The 23,181-nt window shown below is 37.0% G+C and overlaps 1 protein-coding gene across 1 annotated transcript in view; it reads left to right on the forward strand.

The window, feature by feature from the left end:
* PDE5A (phosphodiesterase 5A) overlaps positions 1 to 23,181 on the forward strand; it is a 139,011-nt gene that overhangs the window by 74,146 nt on the left and 41,684 nt on the right. Inside the window, 5 exon segments of the mRNA XM_089911296.1 lie at positions 207 to 315; positions 1,803 to 1,890; positions 12,522 to 12,697; positions 15,886 to 15,945; positions 19,309 to 19,311. Of these exon segments, the coding sequence (XP_089767422.1) occupies positions 207 to 315; positions 1,803 to 1,890; positions 12,522 to 12,697; positions 15,886 to 15,945; positions 19,309 to 19,311 (436 nt within the window).

Consider the following 23,181-nt stretch of genomic DNA (forward strand, 5'->3'; position numbering starts at 1 on the left):
TCTTTGTTTTTTCAAAGCATTTCAGTTATAGTAACTACCAAAGTTGTAAATCATCAAATATGTTTAAAGCTGCATTTTCCAACTAAGATATACACTTTGCTCTATAATTTAAGACTGGTATGTTTCTCTTATAATCATCTATTTGACTCTGTTTTGCCTGCGTTTTTTCACTGCACAGAAAGAACTCATCTCTGTTATCTCCACAGGGAACGTGATGCGAACAGAATCAATTACATGTATGCTCAATATGTCAAAAATACTATGGAACCACTTAATATCCCAGATGTCAGTAAAGATAAAAGATTTCCCTGGACAGTAAGTAACCCAATTTTAGACTTGGAGCTTGAAGGCTGTTTTCCTATCAGATCTGCACTTAAACTAGTTACTCTATTTTTTTTTAATTTTTTAAATTTATTTATTTATTGATTTTTGGCTGCATTGGGTCTTCATTGCTTTGTGTGAGCTTTCTCTAGTTGCGGTGAGCGGGGGCTATTCCTCGTTGCGGTGTGTGGGCTTCTCATTGTTGTGGCTTTTCTTGTTGCAGAGCACGGGCTCTAGGCACGTGGGCTTCAGTAGTTGCAGCATGTGGGCTCAGTAGTTGTGGCTCACAGGCTCTAGAGCACAGGCTCAGTAGTTGTGGCACACGGGCTTAGTTGCTCCGAGGCATGTGGGATCCTCCCGGGCCAGGGCTCGAACCCGTGTCCCCTGTATTGGCAGGTGGACTCTTAACCACTGCGCCACCAGGGAAGTCCCAAACTAGTTACTCGTAACTGAAGGACTGGCCCTAGAATTGGCTCTTTGGGAGTGATCCGTGCTTTCCGTGATCTGAGGAAGGAGAATAAAACAGCTTATAATATCTGTTGAGAGGTTATCAGCTGTACTTGAGTACTTTTCTCTGTACTTTTATTAGTTTTTTAAACATGTATTAATGAACTATCATAAACTAATTTTGAGGTAATTTAACTATTACCTACTTAATGACATTCTTTAGATAGTATGGCTGGAGTTCCTGAGTTTACCCTCAACAGTTAAGTTTCATATGGCTTAAATGCCTATAATTGGTAATCTACCACAGTGAACAGCTCTGTGGAAAACTGAGTATCTGTTTTCCTCGAGAGCAAAGCTACAAGGGTCAGTTTCTCAGACACTGAAAACTTTGAATTCTAGTATTTTTTCTCATCTAACTTCAGAAAAGCATTGCAGTTTCAGGCAGCTGCCTTGACTTCTAGTATTTTTTCTCATCTAACTTCAGAAAAGCATTGCAGTTTGAGGCAGCTGCCTTGACTTTGTTATTTGCTTACCTAGGAGACCTTTTTAGAACGTTAGCGATATGGGCAATAGATAACAGTGGGAAAACTAAACAAGGACAAATTTGTAACATGTAGAATCCTAGGTGGTGTAATGCTTTTGACTTCTGCCCCTCTTATTAAGTTATTTCAGACATCCACTACACAGGGATAGTAAAACTGAATAAATACTTTGCTTACTATTACTGTAAGCTGCTTGGAGAGTTTAAAATGGAAAATAAAAGAAATACAGGTAAATAAAATGGAAAACATGGAAAAAAATTTTAAAGAAAATAGGATATTTAGTATTTTTAATAATGTAAAGACTGATTGCTTTATGGTACATTTATGTGAGCTTCATTATAATTTGTACATTTTCTGCACTCTGATGTTATCTCCAGCTAATAAAAGATGAATATATTAGTGGCTTCCGAGGTCCAATGTAGTTTCTATAGCATCTAATGGACAAACAGTCTTCTCGTAATATTTAGCTGTCTTGTTTTTGTTTTTGTTTAGAATGAAAACACAGGAAATGTAAAACAGCAGTGCATTAGAAGTTTGCTTTGTACGCCTATAAAAAATGGAAAGAAGAATAAAGTGATAGGTAAAGCCTTTTTGTTGACCTCTACTCTGCACTTATTAAAGAAAAACATGTATTCTCAGAAACTTCTTTCAAGTGTAAATTTAAAGACTAAAATGTTTGAAAAAAGATAAAAATTGGAATGATAAAAGAATTTTGAAATAATTTTATATTGATAAGTGTCAACAAACATTTCTTAAATATCTTATTAACTATGATGTATTTTGGTAATTGTAATCCTGTTTCAATAGAAGTTTGGTTTAAGAATGACATGTTGAAAGTTAGCAAACAGAGAGATCAAGTCGATGATGTATATTGTTTTAGGGCCTTACTTCTTGGTTTCTGGTTTTTCTTTTTTGAATACATGGTTTAGATTGTAGGTTGTATTCATTGAACACTCCGCTGCTTTAGGCACTTGGGATAAGTCAGTGAACAAGCAAAAACCCCTGCCTCAGGGAGTTTACATTCTTACATGAAGGTTAGTAAAATATGTCTACTGCAGGAATGATGGAAGGAGGCATTCTCAGAAAAATGAGATGATGTTTCCTATTATCGACATATTTATTTCTTGGCATTGCAGGTTATATTAAACGTAGAACAGAAAATGTGAGGTTTTATATGCCAATCGTGCATGATTGACACTGTGAAAACAGTCTGAACTGTTAAATATTCTCCCAAGAACTTGGAACAGAGGCTAAACTTTTAAATAAAAACCCTAACGGAGCAAGGCTTAGCTATATAAATTTACCTTAAAAATTCTGATGAGTTTCCAGGTTGTAAGATTTGACTGTAATTTTATTAAAGAAGAGTGTTGGTCAGAAAGGTGCGGGGGTGGGGGGGAATCGTTCATGAAAATGGGAGGAAAAAAGGACAAATATTGAAAGTGCCTCTCCAGTTGTGTGCAGTAGTCAGGGGACCTTTGCCTCTCACATGGAGATGGATGAAGAAGGTTGTAGCAGTGTACAGGGTATGCTGACCACTTGGCAAGGCCAGCACTTGCGTGGCGATGGATGCAGCAGGTTGTAGCTGGTACTGCTCGGTGATTCCAGTCCGTCTGCTGGCATGCGTCCTCACTGTGAGATGGATACACGGGCTTATGCCATTAAATAACCCACCAGTCTGACTTCCCTTGTTCTGATTATTTTCTTTCCAAGATATGTTAACTCATAGGAAGAGAATGCATTCTTCATATCCTCTCAAATACATTGCTCGCTTTGCCAGTTGTTTCTTATTGTAAATCGGTGAACTGGGCTTGAGGCAATGGGCTGAGGTGCAGGTGCGCGTACTCGGGTTCCTGGGACAGATCTATTTCTTGTTGGACATTGATACTATTCTGGTTTTATAAATCAGTCTTGTGAACTTAGGTACTGTTCTCTACCCCAGAGAGTGGGATCTGTCCTCAGCATGGTAAGCTAGTTTGTAACCCTACAGGGCTGGGCTTGCTGACTCCAGTGCATTGCCTCATAAAGCCTCTTGGAAGCCAGCCTGGCGATTCCCTGAAGGCTGTTCATCACCTGCACGCTTCTCAGCTCTCAGAGAAAAAAGTAGAGCTTAGTGAATCCATATGTCAGCTCTCTTTTCAAGATTATCACCGATCAGATCTCTAACATAACAACAGAAGAAAACTGACAAGGGTGCCCTACAATATGAAACTACATAAATGTTTAGGATATAAAATTTTATATTCTAGGAGTTAGGTAGGTGAAAACTACATTATATATGTTATGCTTCCTTTTTTTAACATTTTTTTTGAATTTTATTTTATTTTTTTACAGCAGGTTCTTACTAGTTATCTATTTTATACATATTAGTGTATTTATGTCAATCCCAATCTCCCATGTTATACTTCTTTAAAATGCTTTTTGATATAAATATAGAGCTTACCACAAGCTGCCTTTGACCTTTGAAAATGTGAAATGGATTCCAGAAGCGATGCATCATTTACTAATAAGTTCTGATAAGAAGGAGGACAGAGTGGCAACTTGCCACATCAAGGCACATCATCGCTTTTTCTCAGCAGCATCTCTTTGGAATAACTGGGAATGGGGAGTGGCCGAAGGAAGTTATACATCAGGCTTTTTCATCATTTTACACATGTGATAAGTAAGAGGATTTGGGGGGAGTGCAAAGGTCCCTGGATGGGAATAGGGCTCACAACATCCGGCTGGCTCCACTCTCACTTTAAGCATTTAAAAGGTTATTGGGGCTTCCCTGGTGGCGCAGTGGTTGAGAGTCCGCCTGCCAGTGTGGGGGATGCGGGTTCGTGCCCCGGTCCGGGGGGATCCCACGTGCCGCAGAGTGGCTGGGCCCGTGAGCCATGGCCGCTGGGCCTGCGCGTCTGGAGCCTGTGCTCCGCAACGGGAGAGGCCACAACAGTGAGAGGCCCGCGTACCACAAAAAAAAAAAAAAAAGGTTATGGGCTTCGAGCCCTGGTTCGGGAAGATCCCACATGCTGCAGAGCTACTGAGCCTGCACTCTAGACCCCGCGAGCCACAACTGCTGAGCCCCTGTGCCACAACTACTGAAGCCCACACGCCTAGGGCCCATGCTCCACAACACGAGAAGCCACCACAGTGAGAAGCCTGCGTACCTCAAGGGAGAGTAGCCCCCGCTTGCCGCAGTTAGAGAAAGCCCGTGCGCAGCAAGAGCCAACGCAGCCATAAATAAATAAATAAATTTATTTTAAAAAATAAAAAGGTTATGGCCACATTATTCAACTAACTAACCTTTCAGATCCCTTCAGAATCCACATTCTGTGTTCCTGTCACTGTTTCAGACAAGTGAACAAAGAAAAAAATACCAGTTGAAATAATCAGACTTCTCTTGGCATACATTTTGTGTCACCCTGCTTGATAACAGAGTCAAAAGTAAGTAAATGTTGTCTTTGGAAAGGAAAAATTCCCTGCCAATAAAAAGAAAGAAAGAAAAAATGATTTCCCTGGTGGGGTTTCTGGGGGGGCATTTTCAGGTTAATTTCAAGAGGGAATATTTCCAGTGTTCCTTGCCGTCTTTATAAGTGTGACAAAACAGAGAATTTGAATTCTCAACTATACTTTGTACTCACAGATGCAGCATGGAAAATATCATGGCCATAGATCATTTTTCTTACATGTCACACAGACCAGATTCTGCGAGCATGTAATTCTAATACAGAATCCCCACAGAGTTTCCATGCAGAAAGACAGACGGGCCCATGTGTTTTTGGTAATCTTCTTTCCCTTCCTTTTTTTTCCCATTACTGACAATTAGATGAAATTATAGACGTTAGACCAGTATGGGGCCTGTTGTATCACCACATGTATTCCCTGAGGTATTTTTTCATATCAAATGTTTTCTCAGTGCTCTGGCTAACAGAGTGTTTCCACCACTTTGTTTTCAACACTGTTAAGAAGATACTTCCTCATTCAAATTCACTTATTTTAACCAATTATATCCCCTATTTATTAGACTAAATTTTCCATGTCAATTTCAGGGCATATTTTGAAGAAATTAGTTCCATTCCCATCCAAAAAATATTGTTGAGAACATCTCCACTTTAAGTAGCTTACATTTTCATCTTTTTTTTTTTTTTAGTGAAAAAGTAATAAAAATCATAGTGTTATACCACACGTTGTTTGACAGTGAAGTATGAGAGGGGAATATGTATTTCGTACTGAATATATTTTCTCAACTGATTTCCGTCCTAATGCTCTGCTCATCTATGTGTTGCAATATGATCCCAAGGCATAAGTAAATATTGTAAAATTATGTAAGTTTAAATTTGACTTCTTAATTTTATTTTTCATATTAAATTATATCATTTGGCAATATCACTAACTATTCATTTGTTTTTAAAAATATTTGCTGGGATTTTCCTAATGCAAATATTACACTGTGCAGTGTCGTCCATGGTACATACTGCTTATATTGCTTAAAGTATACAGTTTTTCCCAATTAAAGAATTGTTAATTATGATTAGTGATAAGAAGTGCCAGGAAATAAGGCTGTAGGGGCAGTAATAATGGGAAGAAAATGAGAAAAAAATAAAACTAGGAGATTATAGCTCAAAATTATAAAAGTGAAAATCTATAAAATAAAAATAAATATAAGGATTATAGTTTCAAGAATTGATTGAAGAAATAGAAAAATAAGAGAAACCTCATAGTAGCCCTGGAAAACAGAGACGCTTACCTTTATTGGACCAGAAACATTGAGGAATTTCTAGAAGATAGGAAGAATATACTATTTGTAAGAATATATTTTACACAGAATGGGAAAAATTTGAGTAGAGATATCAGTATCAGACAATGTAAATTTTAAGGTAAAAACATATAATATACAGAATCACTTTGCATTGATTAAGTTAAATTCACAGAGGAAAGTGTAATTGTCATAAATGCTTCTATAAAGTAAGTAACATCATTGACATACAAAACCCAAAGCTATTAAAAATACAAGGAGAAATGGACAAAATGGTGATCATAGTGAGAGTCTTTAGTACCCTTTTCATAGAATGTTAAAGTACAGGAAAATATAAGGAAACATTAGAATTGATTAATACAGAAAATGAAATGGATTTAATTGGCATATAAATATTTACTTTTATATTTCATAATTTAAAAACACAAATTCCTATCAAATATTCATCAGAAATTTACAAATATTAGCGATACACACACATGCAACACAAACTTAGTCATTTCTGAAAAGTAGAATTGACAACCACTGTCATGGATCACATTGCATTAAAACTAGAAATGTGTAATAAAAGGATAAATTGGAAGGAAAAAGCTCACTTAGAAACTGAAAAACATTCTTCCAAATGACAAAGAAGAAATCAAAAGTCAAAATGAAAGTATAGCATTTTAGAAAATTAGTGGTTGTATCAATTTAACATAAAAACTCAAGGTACAAGGTCAAAGCTATATATATAGGAGTTATATAGCTTTAAATATTTTGCCATTATTAATTAGGACATAATGAAGTTATTTGAACTAAGTGTTCAACTGAAGAAATTAGAAAGACAGCACCTTTCTCTTTCTCACCCTCTGTGCTGCCCCCAAAGTAAACAAATAAATAGGAAGAAAGTGAGCAAAGAAATTGAAAAGATAAATTTATGAAATGAGAGGGGATAGTAAAACGAGATAATGGGCAAACACAATAATAATAAACACAGATAATGAGGGAAATAAAAGAAACACAAATAGGAATGAGAAAGGAAATGTAATTACAGATACAGAAGAAACTTTAAAAGATGTTAGATAATACAATGTACCAAAAAAATAATATGTTTTGATGAAATGGAGAAATTCTATAAAAATTGGTAATAACCAATACTAACAGAAGGAGAGTTTAAAATTTTTCATAGAAGAGGGTGTGGGGAAAAGGGAACCCTCTTGCACTGTTGGTGGGAATGTAAATCGATACAGCCACTATGGAGAACGGTATGGAGGTTCCTTAAAAACCGAAAAATAGAACTACCGTATGACCCAGCAATCCCACTCCTGGGCATATACCCAGAGAAAACCATAATTCAAAAAGACACATGCACCCCAATGTTCATTGCAGCAATAGTTACAATAGCCAGGTCATGGAAACAACCTAAGTATCCATCAACAGATGAATGGATAAAGAAGATGTGGCACATATATACAATGGAATATTACTCAGCCATAAAAAGAAACAAAGTGAGGTGGATGGACCTAGAATCTGTCATACAGAGTGAAGTAAGTCAGAAAGAGAAAAACGAATACCGTATGCTAACACATATATATGGAATCTAAAAAAAAAAATGGTTCTGACGAACTTAGGGGCAGGACAGGAATAAAGATGCAGACGTAGAGAATGGACTTGAGGACATGGGGAGGGGGGAAGTGTAAGCTGGGACGAAGTGAGAGAGTAGCATTGACATATACACTACCAAATATAAAATAGATGGCTAGTAGGAAGCAGCCACATAGCACAGGGAGGTCAGCTCGGTGCTTTGTGACCACCTAGAGGGGTGGGATAGGGAGCGTGGGAGGGAGACGCAAGAGGGAGGGGATATGGGGATATATGTATACATATAGCTGATTCACTTTGTTATACAGCAGAAACTAACACAACATTGTAAAGCAATTATACTCCAATAAAGATGTTAATTTTTTTTCATGGAAGTAGTTGAGAAAGTTATATTTTTAAAGTCACTAACAAAACAAAACAAAACAACTCTTGCCCAAAGTAAATTGTTACCAAAGCAATCAGAGGACAGGAAAGGATGAAATAAGGTGAGGCATGGAAAACGCAAAGGCAAAATAACTTACAAAATGATATGATTGTTGAATGAAAAAACCTAAAAGAATCAGCTGAAAGTACCTATCTAAAAAGAGACTTGTGGAAGTTCCTGGCTATCAAATTATTAAAAGAAAATAACTTTTTACAAGCCAAGACAAATTTGTTAGAAAATAATAATGGAAAAATCATCCTGTTTACAATAGTAACAAGGAATAAACTTGGTCAGAAATAGGAACATCTGTATGAGGAAAACTATAAAAGTCTACTAGATAACTTGAAAGTCTTTAAGTTATCTTTAAGTAAGTGAACTGATATAACACTTCCTGACAATAAGAATCTATTATTTAAGATGTTAACTTTTTGCAGATCAGATTTCTATCAATTTTAATACATGTCCTCATAAGATATTTTTTTCAGGGGGTAGAGGAGTTCTTGACCAACATATATAAAATTCATCTGGAAGAATAGCATAAAAATAATCAAATAATCAGAGTTGATGGATAGAGAATTGCCTTGTCAGAAATTAAAATAATGCTGTATAAGTAACATTATTAAAAGTATTATATGTGTGCTAGAAGAGATGGCAAGATTGATGGAACACAGTAGAAAGTCTAAATGCAGACTCAAGTCTGATATGACAGTTGTGTTATTGTGCATAACAGAGTATATTTCATTGTTTCTAAGGTGCCATTGGTTGAAAGACACCATTTTATATATCTTTAAGAAAGAGAAAAATGATTTCAATTACATAATGACAAGCAATTGATTAGGATGCATACTGATTTCATAACATTTAAATGTGAAAAAAGTACATAGTTGAAATAAGTATGAATTTATTATTTAAGGTGACAATTCAAATTACTAAAGAATGGATAACTATTTATGTTTTGCAAGAATCCAGTAGCAATTTAGGGAAAAAATTAAAAGATTAAATGTGATAGAATGAATCTGTAAAAGTGCCAGAGGAAAATATAGGCTTGTATGTAATTTTAAAATGGGGAAGCTTCTTTTAAAAGCAAGACACTATAGTTGAAAACTTAAAAGATAACTGTTTTAGTTACTTGAGAAATGAAATCTTTTCTACAACCAAAAAACTCCCTAAATTAAGATAATTGACAAATAACAAGTGCGAAAAAATTATTTGCAAGGTAGGTGACAAGGGTAGAAGGGTAAGTCTTACACATTAACAAGACAGGATGCTAATTTTGGAGCCCATGTTGTCCAGGAGAGAGGACAGGAGACCACAAGCAGGATATAAGAATTGACACCCTGCTCTGCCAAGAGGCCAAAAGGAAAACTGTGGTTGGTAACAACATCCGATCCCTGGAATTATAGAAAAGGAAACATAAGTGTGTGTTTAGAAACTGTCTAGTCCCTTCAGCATAATTTCCAGAGATGCCTTCAGTGCCAACTAGCTCTCAGAGCTGCTGTGATGACCGTGTGAAATAATGTCTAGACAAGTACTTTGTGAACTCTAATATTAACACTGATAGTTTGCTATCTAACTGTACTTCTTCTTGGTTTTCTCCTAATATATTTTTGAATGTTTTATTTTATTTTTGTATACAGTTATTGGTTTTCGTTGAGTGATTTTGTTTTATTTTTGGTTCTGCAATAACTACTTTGTTTTTATATATAAGTGATTCTGATTTTATATGGCTTACTAGTAGATGTGGCATTTCAAATGACCAGTTTTAAATTTCATTATTGTACTCTTCATCCACTCTTCCAGATCTTTAATGAATAAGTTGTGAAAACCATCTGTAAATGGGCCCAAGCTTTACATTTTCTCAAAGAACCCTATTTGTTTGTTATGAACCTTTTCTTCTTCATAGCTTTTTTTTTTTTTCCGACTTGGGTATTTTTGTTTGATAGAATTAAATTTTATGAAGGGTGTAAAGAGATCAACAGGATTGTCTTGAATGCTGTATAAATGTGACTGCTTTCAAAGAAGGATTAAATTATGTTCCTAAAGGGATAATTTGTCTTTACCCATTTTCTTGCCCTGAGCGTAACTCTGTGTCTGCGTGTCTGTATCTATAGAGGTGGATTGTGACACAGACACACTTTAGCTGTTCTGCCCTGAGCTGTGGTTGTTACAGCCAACTCTTCCTACTTGTACACTTAACATGCCATTTTAGTACCTTTCAATTCCTGAGGTATTAGTTAATACCGCTTAATATATTCATTCAATGACCGTTGTCTGAGGCCCAGATTTGAACCACTGTCCAGGAAAGAGTTCCTTACCTCGGTCCCAGGCCCAGCAGACTGCCTGATGGCCACGTCTCAACCCCTCCGGGTTGTCTTTTCCTTCCCATACATGCAATCAATCTTATGCAGTGACAAAAAGAAAAATCTCGGTTATGAAAAATGGCCATCAACTAGGAGAAAACTTTAGTAAAAATTGAAAGGCAGTCACATTGTGATGTGAGGATAAGGCACAGAATGCGTGACCCTCAAGAAAATGTGATTTGGGAGATAGCCAGAAGCCTATATAAACAGTTCCATATTTATAATTTGGGGATTCACAAAGGTTGGAGGATATAACCCAGGCGTTTTTACCGTACATGGGACATGGTCTTTTAAGATAATGAATACCGGTTGCCATATTTACTCACAGTTTTTACTTGCAGTGTCCAGATTCATTATGTCTTGTTTAAAATTTTTCTTGATAATGGAATGTGTTAGAGAAGTAATCTCTGCCGTACTAATACAGATAGATAAGGATGCCTTTACTGTCTAAAGTAGAAAAACTCCCACAAACAAAAAAGAGCAACATGAGAAAACAGATAATTTGTAGGGTTAAAGATAAAGTGCACACCAGTGGTAATAAAGGGATTTCATGTGCAACCATGCATCATCACGGACGCTATAAAATCCTTTTGTGCTCCAGGAAAAATAAGATATAACAGAATATAGACTTCATGGGAAAGTGGTCTGGGTCAGAGCCGCAATCCTTCATTCTTTCATTAACTCAGTAAACATTTTTTGAGTCCTGCTATATGCCAGGCATTGCTGGCTGAGGAAGTAGAACTGAAAAAATAAAATCTCTAAGCCCAAGATATGTACGTCCAGAAAGAAAGACAGAAATAAAATCCCCCATGATACTCCAAATGATAAAGTTAAGGAGATAGAAAGGAGAAGTGCCTGCCTCACCCGGGAAGTGGGAGGCCTGTGGGAGCTCGCTGTGAAGGGCTCTATTGGACAACAGGAAAGAGAGCTGTGTAGGGATCTATTGGACAACAGGAAAGAGAGCAGTGGGGAGCAGTATAGGCCAGCGGAAAAGCATAGGCAAAGGTGTGGGCAAGCAAAATGCAGTCAGGGAACTGCTAGCAATGATCTGACGGGGGTGAAAAGGCACAGAGCAGCAATGTGGTAATAAACTAGCCTTTGGGGCTAGGCTGAGCTGGGGTTTCAATTTTAGACATAAGCATACTAGCTAAGTGACCTGGAGCATATGACTTAACCTTCCTGAGACTCAGTTTCTTCATCTGTAAAATGGGCATGGGCACACCTTTCTCACAGTATAAACTGTGCAGACTAGAGTTCATGTGTGTATTAAAGCACTGTACCTACATGCACATGATGGAAGTCTATATTACATATGCAGAGACAGAAGAGATGAGGACTTTAACAACAGTGTGTTACCCAGAGGTAGAAGGTCATCAAACTCCTCACAGAGACCACTAGCCTCAGAGTCCCATAGAACAACTAGTTCAATAAAGATTTGATGTAATCTTCCATTCATATCAACTACGTGTTTGACTTTCTAAGAAAGGCCAGGATTTGGGAGGTTAGGTTACGATTGTCTCCAAAGATTAGTTCTGCTTTTATTTCTAACTAAACAAACATTTCTATGTGCATTTATTTGTAGTATCAAAAATGATTGGAAATATGATTCTCCTGGATGCAGAGGTGCATATTTGAAACTTTAGACTGTCTATGTAAATTGTCTGTTTCATCCATTCTATTTTGTATGTAATTGTGTTATTTAACTTCTGGTTTCTCAGTAAGGAAAGGCAGTCTGTGTGACCCAAAATTCTGATGTGCATCAAAATTGCTCTCTTGGCAAATGTACAAAAATCCAATTAGTTTCCAAAGGACAAATTGTCTTTGGGGACTCAGCTGATCTGAAATTCGCGACCGAGTCTGGAAGAAAATAGTACTCTAGGATTTTTTGAACACAGACAACATACATTTAGGGCTATGTGAAACAAGTTCTCATGTAAATTGATTCAGATGACTTTTCTAGCTTATATTTGTGAGGATTCGTTTACTTATTTGGAGATACCAAGCATTCCTAAGAGAAAAGTGTGAGACAGTCTTGTGGGGGGGGGTCTTAAAGTCAGTGAGAGCTGTGATGATGAATAGTAACATTTGCTTGATTTCTTGGGTTCTTACAGGGGTTTGCCAACTTGTTAATAAGATGGAGGAGACCACTGGCAAAATTAAGCCTTTCAACCGAAATGATGAACAGTTTCTGGAAGCTTTTGTCATCTTTTGTGGCTTGGGGATCCAGAACACACAGATGTACGAAGCAGTGGAGAGAGCTATGGCCAAGCAGATGGTCACATTAGAGGTGGGCTGACACTTACAGGACTTCTCAGTCTCTATGGCCAAACTCTCAACTTACACCTCTCCCTGTAACAGCTCTTGGTGTCTGTTATATCACTGTATCCTTACGACAGTCATGTGCTTTAGATGATCAGATCCTTCTCTCATTTAAACAGCTGAGGTAACTGAGACCCAGAATATTTTAGAAACTTGTCAGGGGCCTTATGACCAAACCAAAGCTCCAGCCGTTGGTCCCTTCATTCCTCTGCTTTTTCGGCCAGAAGCAGTCCTTGACCTTAATAATCCATTCACACAGACGTCTACTGCCACTGCACCCCATCTGTCCCTTCCCCATTGCCTGAGCCTCCCCATCTCTCCTTGTGAGCAGTTGTATTCACACATTTTAAAAAACAGAAACAGAAATCCTAAGCACTCAGAATCAGAAATGAGGAAAAGTGAAAGTCTTTCAAATTACAGATTTGTGGATCCCACTTCTGAAAATTCTGATTCAATAAGTCTTGGGTAGAGGCTGGGAATCTGCATTATTACAGAGCTCCCCCAGGTGACTGTGAATGTGAACCACTGGCTTGGGGCACTGACCTCAGGCAGACTCCCTCCCAAGCAGGACAAGCCTACCCAAGTGGGCCAGCCCTTTCCAGATGTACTTCACTAACTGCCTGAAGATGTTCACTTCGTGTAACATGGAAATTTCTTACATCATAGACCAACTTAGGGAAATAGACTTCATAAAGGGCATTACTTAGTCCTTCATACACTGGTGTGAAATATACTTTAATGTTTGCCTACTCTTAGCTAGTAGAGATCAGTGGAAATCAATGTTTGGGATATGGATCATTAACTTTTCCTCCAACCCCTAATAAACAGATACCTAACCTAAAGAGCTAGAAGGCTATATAAGTCAAGATTTACCAATAACCAAGATGGTATGCTTTACTTTCTAATGTGAATATATAACACTAATAGTTTTGCTATAGTGTTACGTAAGAGACCTTGGCTTAGAAACCGGTAGAAATCTGTTTCAAATACACACCCACATATGTATGTGTGTGTATATATACAAACAAATATACATATATTTCAAATTACATATATGCACACATGTACATATATGTACGTGTGTGTGCATGTGTATATACAATTTTTAAGCAAATTTTTTTTTACTGTTTCCATGGCTTTGCACTGAAGAATTGAATCTAAGCCAGCTATCAATTAGAAGTTATCTCTTTTTTAAAAAACTTCCTATTTGGGAAATTTCAAACATAATGCTAAAGTAGAGAGAATAGCTTAAGGAGCCCCCATGTGTTCATTAGCTGTCTTCAGTAATTACTGACCTGTGGTTACTATTATTCCGTCCATACCCTTGCTCACTTCTCTGCACTCTTCTTCCCTATTAATCCATTGATTATTTTGAAGCAAATCCCACATATCATTTTATTCAAAATCTCTGAATATTTTCCTGATTGAGATTTATTTCTATTTTTACACTATGGTTTTACTTCAGTTAAATATGAGTCATTAGGCTTTCACTTAACATATACATTTCAATTTCAATTCATTATAGGAAGGCATATGTACAATCACAGGTTTAACCTTGAAAAAATTTTTTCTTCTGATGTATTGGATAAAAGCTAAGGACATGAACCCCTCATGTTTTCTTATGACAGGGAATTATTTTGACCTGGAAAACATCATTATAATGACAGTAAAACAACAACAATAATAGCTAACCTTTATCAAATGCTTACTCTGTGTTCTCACTTGTGTTAACAAAATTAATCCATACAACCCTACGAGTAAGGTGCTATTTTTATCTTCAGTGTGTGACGAAATTAATTTTTTTAACTTAGAATGTCATGTTATTCCTTTCTTCACTTATCCATGTTGCATTGCACTGATTTATATTAGACGAATTCATGGTCATAGCCTTAGCCTTTCTCAACAAACCACCTCTGTGCTGTCAGCAGCAGTTTAGCCATGACCTGTCCATTTCACAGGAGCAGGAGACAGCAACTCCAAGGTTCCTGAGGTTTCCTAGTGATTAATGGTTCAAACACTAAGACAAATCAGGCGTATCACAGTATTATAGCATTCTGAATCACAAGATAGTAGATGTGTGTACCATTTGGCTTTAGATTTTGAATTGCTTAAAATTTTAAAAACTAGTTCAAGGGAAACTAGTTTGGGTTGCTGAATTACTTGGCTCACCATTTAAAGTCTGAACATGGGATACCTTTTTATCACTGATTTTAAAACTTTGAGGGATTTTAGTAAATCTGTGTTGACTCTGTCAAAAATGAAGTTTTAAAAATGTGTTTTTAAAATATGATAGTTTAAAATGCAATCACTACCTTGGTTTAAAAGAATGTCTAAAATATTATTCCATTACTTAAAAGTTATCACTTTTGAAAATGGGAATGAATGATTCTCATGTTAAGTTATAAGAAGACAGTAAACCTGCCTTACCATCTTCTTACAACTTAACTCACTAGGGTGATGGGAAGTGTACTAGATTGGGAGTTGAAAGCTGGGTTCTAGGCCCTCTTGTCTTCTCACCGGGTGTGAGCTCACAGCCAAGTCATGAGGATCCCTGAGCCTAGGTGTCCTCAGCTGTTAATGGATAGATTTATAGACCAGCCCTACTCTTCTCAGTTCTTGAATCATATGAGTGTAAAAGGATCCTTGAGTCTGTGTGACATTATATCTCCGCTGTGCAGTTTTTCCTTATGAATTCTGCAGTGGTTACATACTTCATCTGAGAGCCACTTCTAGGCTACTTTCTTTCCAAATATCAACGTTAAAATGTCAGTTTATGCAGAGGTCTTTTATCTTGATTCTGTACACAAGTAAAAATAACTGAAGTCAGTTTTTTTTAAAAGAAAGTGACCCAAAATTTTCTGCCAAGTTTGACCTAATGTCTTATAAATAATGTGTTTGTTATATCAACAATGTCAGAGGAAAAGTGACAGTTTTCTTTGAACATAGGGAGTATAACTTTCTGTTTCCGTAATAAGCATTTGAATCAAAGTCTGGGATTTTCTCTCTGTTGAAGAAAGCAGCAAACAAGATATGATGTTCTGAAGAGTCTAGCTGTCTCTGCAGGAAGTTTTAGCAGAATCTCAGGCTTGAAATTGTGGTCTGTGTTTGGTAGTCCTCTTTTGTATAACCTGCATTCCTTCTTTTCTCGCCCTGTAGGTTCTGTCATATCATGCTTCAGCTGCAGAGGAAGAAACACGAGAGCTCCAATACTTAGCGGTAATCCTCTTCCTCTTTCTTTGTAGAAATGACTAACTAGAGGCATCTAATTAATACATAAATATGCTTCTCTCAGGACAACTGCTTCTACTGGTAATGGTCCCCTAGACATTTAATTAAATGTGGTACATATTTATATGGACATTTATAAAAATATCTAATCAAATCTACTTTCTTGCAGGGCTAGAAACTCACTAATAACACAGAGCAAAGGATAGCATCATATTGATTTTGTAATACATTATATGATTCTGATATTTTTCCAATAATTGTTATAATCTTTACATCTTTCTTAAGCCAAAATTAAATTTAGTTTTCACTTCATGGGGAAGTGTGGACAGGTGACTGCAAGGTGGTTGGTTGGTTAGAGTAATAACAGCAAAGATTTTATAGCTTGTAACTGATAATGTACTCTGTGTTATTAAGAATTGAGAGACTTTAATTTCTGATCATATGGCTTACAGAATGTTATTTGAAATTGGGTTCAAATAAGGTCAGTTGCTGAATTCTCACTACATTCTTATTTAGGATACTATGAGAGAAAACCACATTGATATGTAAGTGGAATATCACGTGTTCTAGGTCTTGATTGAGACTGCCTTGGATGAGATTAATGAAAATTCGAGCCACTTACACATTGACAACCAAGACTGACCCTCTGAGTTTAAATTTACTTGAGACAACATAAAGTCTATATGAGATTTGATGAGAGTCACGTAAGGAATGAGAAGGGTCACTGAGATCATTGAGATTCTTTTTCTTTGTCGTCATCATCATGGCTTGCCAAATGTTCACCCTCCATGCCCTTACATACATTTTCTCATGTAAACAGGACAGCTGTGCTATGAAGCAAGGGACGTGCTCACAGTCGCAGTGGCAGGAAGTGGAGAGTCAGGATACAAACTCACACTGTCTCTCTCCAGAATGCATGCATATAATCACTGTCTTATCTGTGATGGGCTGTTAGGGAGAGAGAAGGCTAAAGATGATTCAGATGTCCTGACCTTGGTAATTCAGAGAGTGATCATCCCATTCATTAACAAAAGTGGAAATATTAAGAAAGAAAACAGATAGATTTGATTTAGAACATGGTAAGTTTGAGGTAAGTGAACAACCAAATAGACATCTTCAACAACCAGGAAGGGCAGGTCTAGAGTGGGGAGGGGCTGGTGGGCAGAACTAGAGGCGGTGATTTGGAAGTTAAATCATGGGATCTGGGGGAGTCCCGTGGTAGTGAAAGACTGGGAATGGAGCAAGTTGGGGAGAGTGCAGAAAGATGTGCAAGGCTGCAGGCAGAACTCTTGTGGGTATAGGTTTAGATGGAAGGTGTAGGAAAAGAAACCAGCTAAAGCAGCGAAGTGGGAGTTAAACTGGGAGGAAGGTTTAGGCTAGGCAGTGGCACAGAAGGCTAGTAGAACAGTTTTTACAAGAAAGGAGATCCCATCATTTGTTATAGGAAGGTTGAGAAATAGGACTGAGAAGGCTGCTGGATTCAGTGATTAGGTGATTGTTTAGAAGGCAACTTCAGGAGTGAAACTGCAAAGGGTATGAGTAAATGGTGAGAAAATGGAGGAAATGAATACAGACTATTTTTAAAAATATGGTTTGTATGAAAGAGAGTGAAATAGCCAAGACAGGTGTTGGCTGCATCATGTGAAGTTTTTTACTTGTTTTGTTTTGTGTTTGTGAGAGGGTTTGCTCACAAGCAGGAAAGCCAGCATGTTCTTGGACAAAGGCGTAAGGTCCAGGGTGAGTGTGAGACTAAGAAATTTAGTCAATTTCTTTCAAGAAATTGAAAGAGGTCTGGACCTTGAAGTGGCCTAGATATTAAAGAGAAAAGGGATAATAATAATAATAGTAGTAATAGTAAATAATAAATAATAATAGCTACACTTAATTGAGCACTTACTATATACTTACTATATACCTGGCATGTTTGAAGTTCTTTGTGTGTGTTAACTTAAGTGTATTAAATCCACAGCCATACTATAAGGTCAGTTTTAGCATTTTGAAAATGGAATTTGAAGTTGAGAGGGTTTAGATTGTCCTCCTCAGGATCTCCCAGATCGTGAGTGATGGTGCCAGGACTAAATCCAGGCAGTCCAGACCCAAAGCCCACACGTCATTGCACAGCACTGGAGAGAATGCGCTAGGAAAGAAGGAAAGAGAATCAGGACTTGTAGATGTTATTTAAATCACCGAGTAGGAAGCTGAGTCATCTGCCAAGAACAGTTGAAGGAACTTGAGATGATTTCATCTGAAAGATTAAGCTTCTCTAGGGGTTAGCCTCATTCGAATTGGCTGTATTTCTTTTGCTCACGGTGATGTTTGAAGGAATGAGACGTTTTTCAATTATTTACAAAGGTTTAGAGGTTTAAAGTATCTCTCACATCAGACTTAATTGCCCGTTTGTGTAATCCTCGTAGAGTGATAAAGTTTTGAACTAACTGCATACTGTGAGCTGGAAATGATCGCATGGAGAGATACATTTTGAAGTGCTTGCAGGCTTTGTGGGATTATTAAGTTAGCTCTAAAATGAGGGCAAGGGTACACTTCGTTGTTTTAGATAAATAAAAACTAGCAAATAGAGTCATTTCTAAAGATAATGCTTAAAAAAATCCATTAGGATATTAAACTTTGCTTTTTACTTTGAAAATAGCATAGTCTTTCAGAAAAATTTGAAAATTATTTTCTCAATTATGTTAATAATTTTAGCCAGAGAAAAACACTTTGGAAAAACTGAGAATTGCTATATTGCAGTATTGTTCAAAACCATCTGTTGTTCCGTTTGGAAAATAGATTTCTGGCAGCTGCGTTGAGAAATTTAGGATAACATAGCTTGTAGGTCAAATAATTCATTTGAATTGGTTGGAATTCAGCAACTGATTTCAATTCCGTTTTCTATCATCCTAATAAAAATTCCTTTGCAGCCCCAAATACACAGGTGTCTGCATCATCCAGAAATTACCAAAATTGCTGTCTTAGTCATGTGTCTGATGGTTTATCTCAATTTAAAACCTAAAATAAATTGAAAAGCTGTCAAATGCTTCTCAATTTTTATTTTTAGAAATCAGTTCTTGAAAGAATTAAATAATGTGCTTAAGTATACTAAATATTTATGCCTATGTTCAGAAAAGTTTTCTAGTCATAAAAGTATACCAAAGTTGACAGGAAATTCAGAATCCTTTTTTTCCCTTGCTTGAGTTTTTATCCCATTTTTAATCTTATTTTCTCTTGGCTTAAAATTGGGTGTAGCAGAAATAGGGCCTCAAACAAGCATTTTGCCATATACCTTTTAATGATCCTTACAAGTTACTGAGCTAAAAATAAAAGGACCCCAGCTGACCTGGTTATGGTTATTAGAAAGTTGTTAGTTAAGATATCAGAATGAAATAAATGTTTATGTATTACAAGTAACTGAATATTTGATTGATTGATTGCCTTTTCTGCCTTCTCTTGCTAGAAGAACAGTAAATAAATACGTTTTAGAGTTTAGTTTTTTAAAATAAACTTCTCAGTTTTGTCATGGAGTCAGTGCTGATTCAGTTCCAATCCCTACAGCTTCTGTTTTATAGCAGTTTCTTTAATCACACGTAATGTATCTCAAAGCAAACTGAGACCCTGTTGTGATCCTGAAAGGTCTTCTGTATCAAAATAGAGAGAGAGGGAAAAGCTGGCCACTTAGGCAGGATTTCCTAGGACAGAATTTATACCTCATCTTGACCTTAACCTTTCAGAGCCAGAAACTTCAAGTGAACCCTCTTGATCAGGCATGTGTGTGAATGCTGCAGGTAACAGCAGTAAGGGGCAGAGCCAGATACCTGACCCAAATCTCTATTGCCTAAGGCAGCGTTAGAGTATAGAGCCACTTCCTTATGTCAAGATGATCATCACATTCCTTCACTTTGGGGGAAAATCTCTATGGATAGTCAAATTATAAATGGAAAATTTTGAGCAGATAATAATAAAGAAGAGTTGACCCTATGATCTAGATAACTAGTGTCACTGAACTGTAGCCAACAAGGCATCCAGTAAGGCATCTTCTTCCTTAAAAAGTGCTAGAAATACTCTGGAACAATTTGGGTCCTTTGGACTTCCTGTACACTGTCAGTTGATGCATTCATTTTTATAGACGTCTATAACATGAATATATCTTTTCCACGTTGCAAGATTTAATAGATTGTTTGGTCCCTCCTACTTTCATTTGACAAGCAAATCTTACCTATTTTGCTTTGATTTTACTAGTGGATTACTTCCAGTGGTAGTCTTAGCTCCAAAGTATGGCGGCACTGTTCTTGAGCTTCTTATATACTAATTAGATGCTAACCAAATCTGAGTGTATTAGTCCCAATTGTAGTCACACATTTTCTCTGAAGTTTTACTTATAAGCATATATGTATTTTATTGGAATCTTGACATTATTATGTGCCTTCATTACATGGTTTTGAAAAACCTTATGCTCATTATTCAAGTTGTTTTTATAGTCTGTGCCTCTTCCCTATTGAGATTTAAAGGAATCCATTTATATAATGTTAGAAAGAAGGAAAAATAATAAAATATGTTAATATAGTTATTGAAGAAAATATGCTAATCTAGTCCTGCTAGGCCTTATTCACTTCTTTATTCTCTTTAAGATTTGGTTCCACGTGCTGAGTTGGAATATTCACCTCTCTTTGTATTAGTAGGTTTCTTTCTCATTCATATTTGGATCCAATTCCTTCTTAGAGAAAGATATATTCTAACAGCCTTGTAAACTAATTGTGTGGGGTTTTTTTTTGAAAACACATTTTCTGTGCATGTTAAACATGGGGAAGAGAGACATTAGCCTTCTGTAAAGAGACCCAGACCCAAACTGCTCTGCATAAAAGAGTGCCCCAAGAGGCAGGCTAGTGATGGGGACTGATAAGGAGAACTTAAAATACCTGACTGAGCATCTCTCCTTGTGGCTACCAATAAACTCATCAAATACCTACATTAATTTTATTCCTGAAAATAATTTCCTTAAAGAATGGATCCTTGAGGAAAATCTCCTTCCCTCTTAACATCTGTATCGAATAAACATCAAGGAGTAATGTAACAAAATGCCTTCATAAAACACTGAAGCTAATTGGAAGAATTTGACATTTTATGGAAGACCAAGTTCAGTGGCTGCCTTTCTTTCAGACTGAATTTAATAAATAACTTTCTGAATAAGGGCCTTTCTTAAGAGTTGACCATTAGGAGTTGTTTCTGTAATTTCTATTTTAGCTCTTGAGATTTGATACTTCAGACCTCAGGCAGGCAGAATGCCTTTGATTGCAGTGTGACCTTTTTTGTGTAAAGATTATACAGTTGAGCAAATTGTATAGCCACATGTCTTTATTTTCCTCCAAGGTTACCAGAGACTTTGCCACAGGCTAAATATATAAACCTTTTTCATGAGACATCCACCAAAAATATGAAACTCAATAATTTTTAAATGACCCTTATATTTACCATACCCAAGAGTATTATTTTCCATGAACATGTGATTTATGGGCTTCAAGGAGACTATACATTTTATAAACGTATTATTTCCTATAAAGTTTCATTTCCACGCTTGTGTAAAAGGGACCCCAGTGTGTCCCTTTTTGTTGTGTAAATGGACTTATTTCATAATAAGAAATAGTTGAATAAAAGAAGGGCTGTCATTTGTCTTAGGTAAGGTACTGATAAAGCTCAGGAACAATTCTCTTTGACTTTAGAAAAATAGGTGACCTTACTAGTCAGGATTCTCCAGAGAAAAAGAAACAGAAGGAGATTTTATATATGCGTAAATGAGAGAGAGAGAGATTCTGAGGAGTTGGCTCACATGCTTGTGCGGGCTGAGAAGTCCACAGTCTGCTGTCTGCAGACTGGAGACCCAGGAAGACCAGCGGTGTCATTGAGTTGAGTCTAAAGGCCTGAGAACAGGGGAGTTGATTGTTGAAATCCCAGGCCCAGTGCCTGAGAAGATAGGAGATACCCCCATTCCAGTGGGCTTGGAGGAAGCAAGAAGGGGCACGTTCCTCCTTCTTCCACCTTTTGTTCTGTCGGGCCCTCAGTGGATTGGATGATGCCCTCGCATGTTGGGGAGTACAATTTCCTTTACTGAGTCCATAGATTCCAATGCTCGTCTTATCCAGGAACACCCTCACAGACACACCCAGAAATCATGTTTCATTTGGGCACCCTGTGGCCAGTCAAGTTGCGACATAAAATTAACTATTACAAGTGACTAAAAAAGGTAGTTAAATGTGTACTTACATTCTCTGTCATTGTGTTGTTAGGGATCACTTACGCAAACTTATTAGCATCCTTGTGTTGTTGCACTTAAACGATATATTTCAATTTTTTGTGTGTCTGTCTTCTCCATCAGACTGTTAGTTCTTGAGTCATAATAATAGCTACTATTTCGTGATTGCTTAACAGGAACCTGGTTTACATGTTTTGTTGAGTAACTGAGTGAATGATTCTGGAAAATTCAGACTTTTAGGAAGCCTATAATCTAGCATGAAATAACACAATTCACGATCCTTCAATGCATTCAACAAGATTATGCTTTCTTTTTTCTTAAAGTGATTATGAAGCTAGAAATAATTTAATAGTTGTTGAAATGAATAAAACAGTGGCTAACTGGTCATAGAGCTTTCATTTTCATGAATATAGCATGATGGTTAAGAACGTGAGTCTAGAGAGAGATGTCTAGGTTCAGATTCCAGCTCCGTGATCTCGGGTAAATCTGTGACTTCTCTGAGCCTCAGTTTCTTCATTTGTAAAAAGAGAATAATGAAAGAACTTACCTCAGAGAGTTGTAGTGACCAGAGTTCCTGGTACATATGCCTCCCCCGCCTATTATGTGTCAGTTATTATTAGTAGTGGTGATAGTGGGAGGAAAAGCAGTTCTCCTAACGTAGTAGGAGCAACATTGAGGCCTTCATCTTCTCCGTCATGTTCCAAGCCTTTTCCAAGCCATTCTAATTATGCACCATCAAGAAAGTTGTTGGGGGATGGAGGGAATGAAAAGTGCCCACCAAACTGAGAAGGTATCTTGAGACTGAAAAACAAGGCAGGCAGCTCCATACAATCAATGGATCAGTTCATCGTAGTGTAACTTACAGGGTAGGATCGGATGGACAACAATTTGGAAGCATTCACAGCTGCACGCCACCCCACCGAGGGGCCACACCACCATAACCATTTATGGTTAATCTAGGGTATACGGGTATGTGGGCATGT

This window comes from Delphinapterus leucas, chromosome 5, assembly GCF_059928025.1.
Source record: "Delphinapterus leucas isolate spDelLeu-1000000601 "Yukka" chromosome 5, BTC_Dleu_Yukka2, whole genome shotgun sequence".
Taxonomy (NCBI): Eukaryota; Metazoa; Chordata; class Mammalia; order Artiodactyla; family Monodontidae; genus Delphinapterus; species Delphinapterus leucas.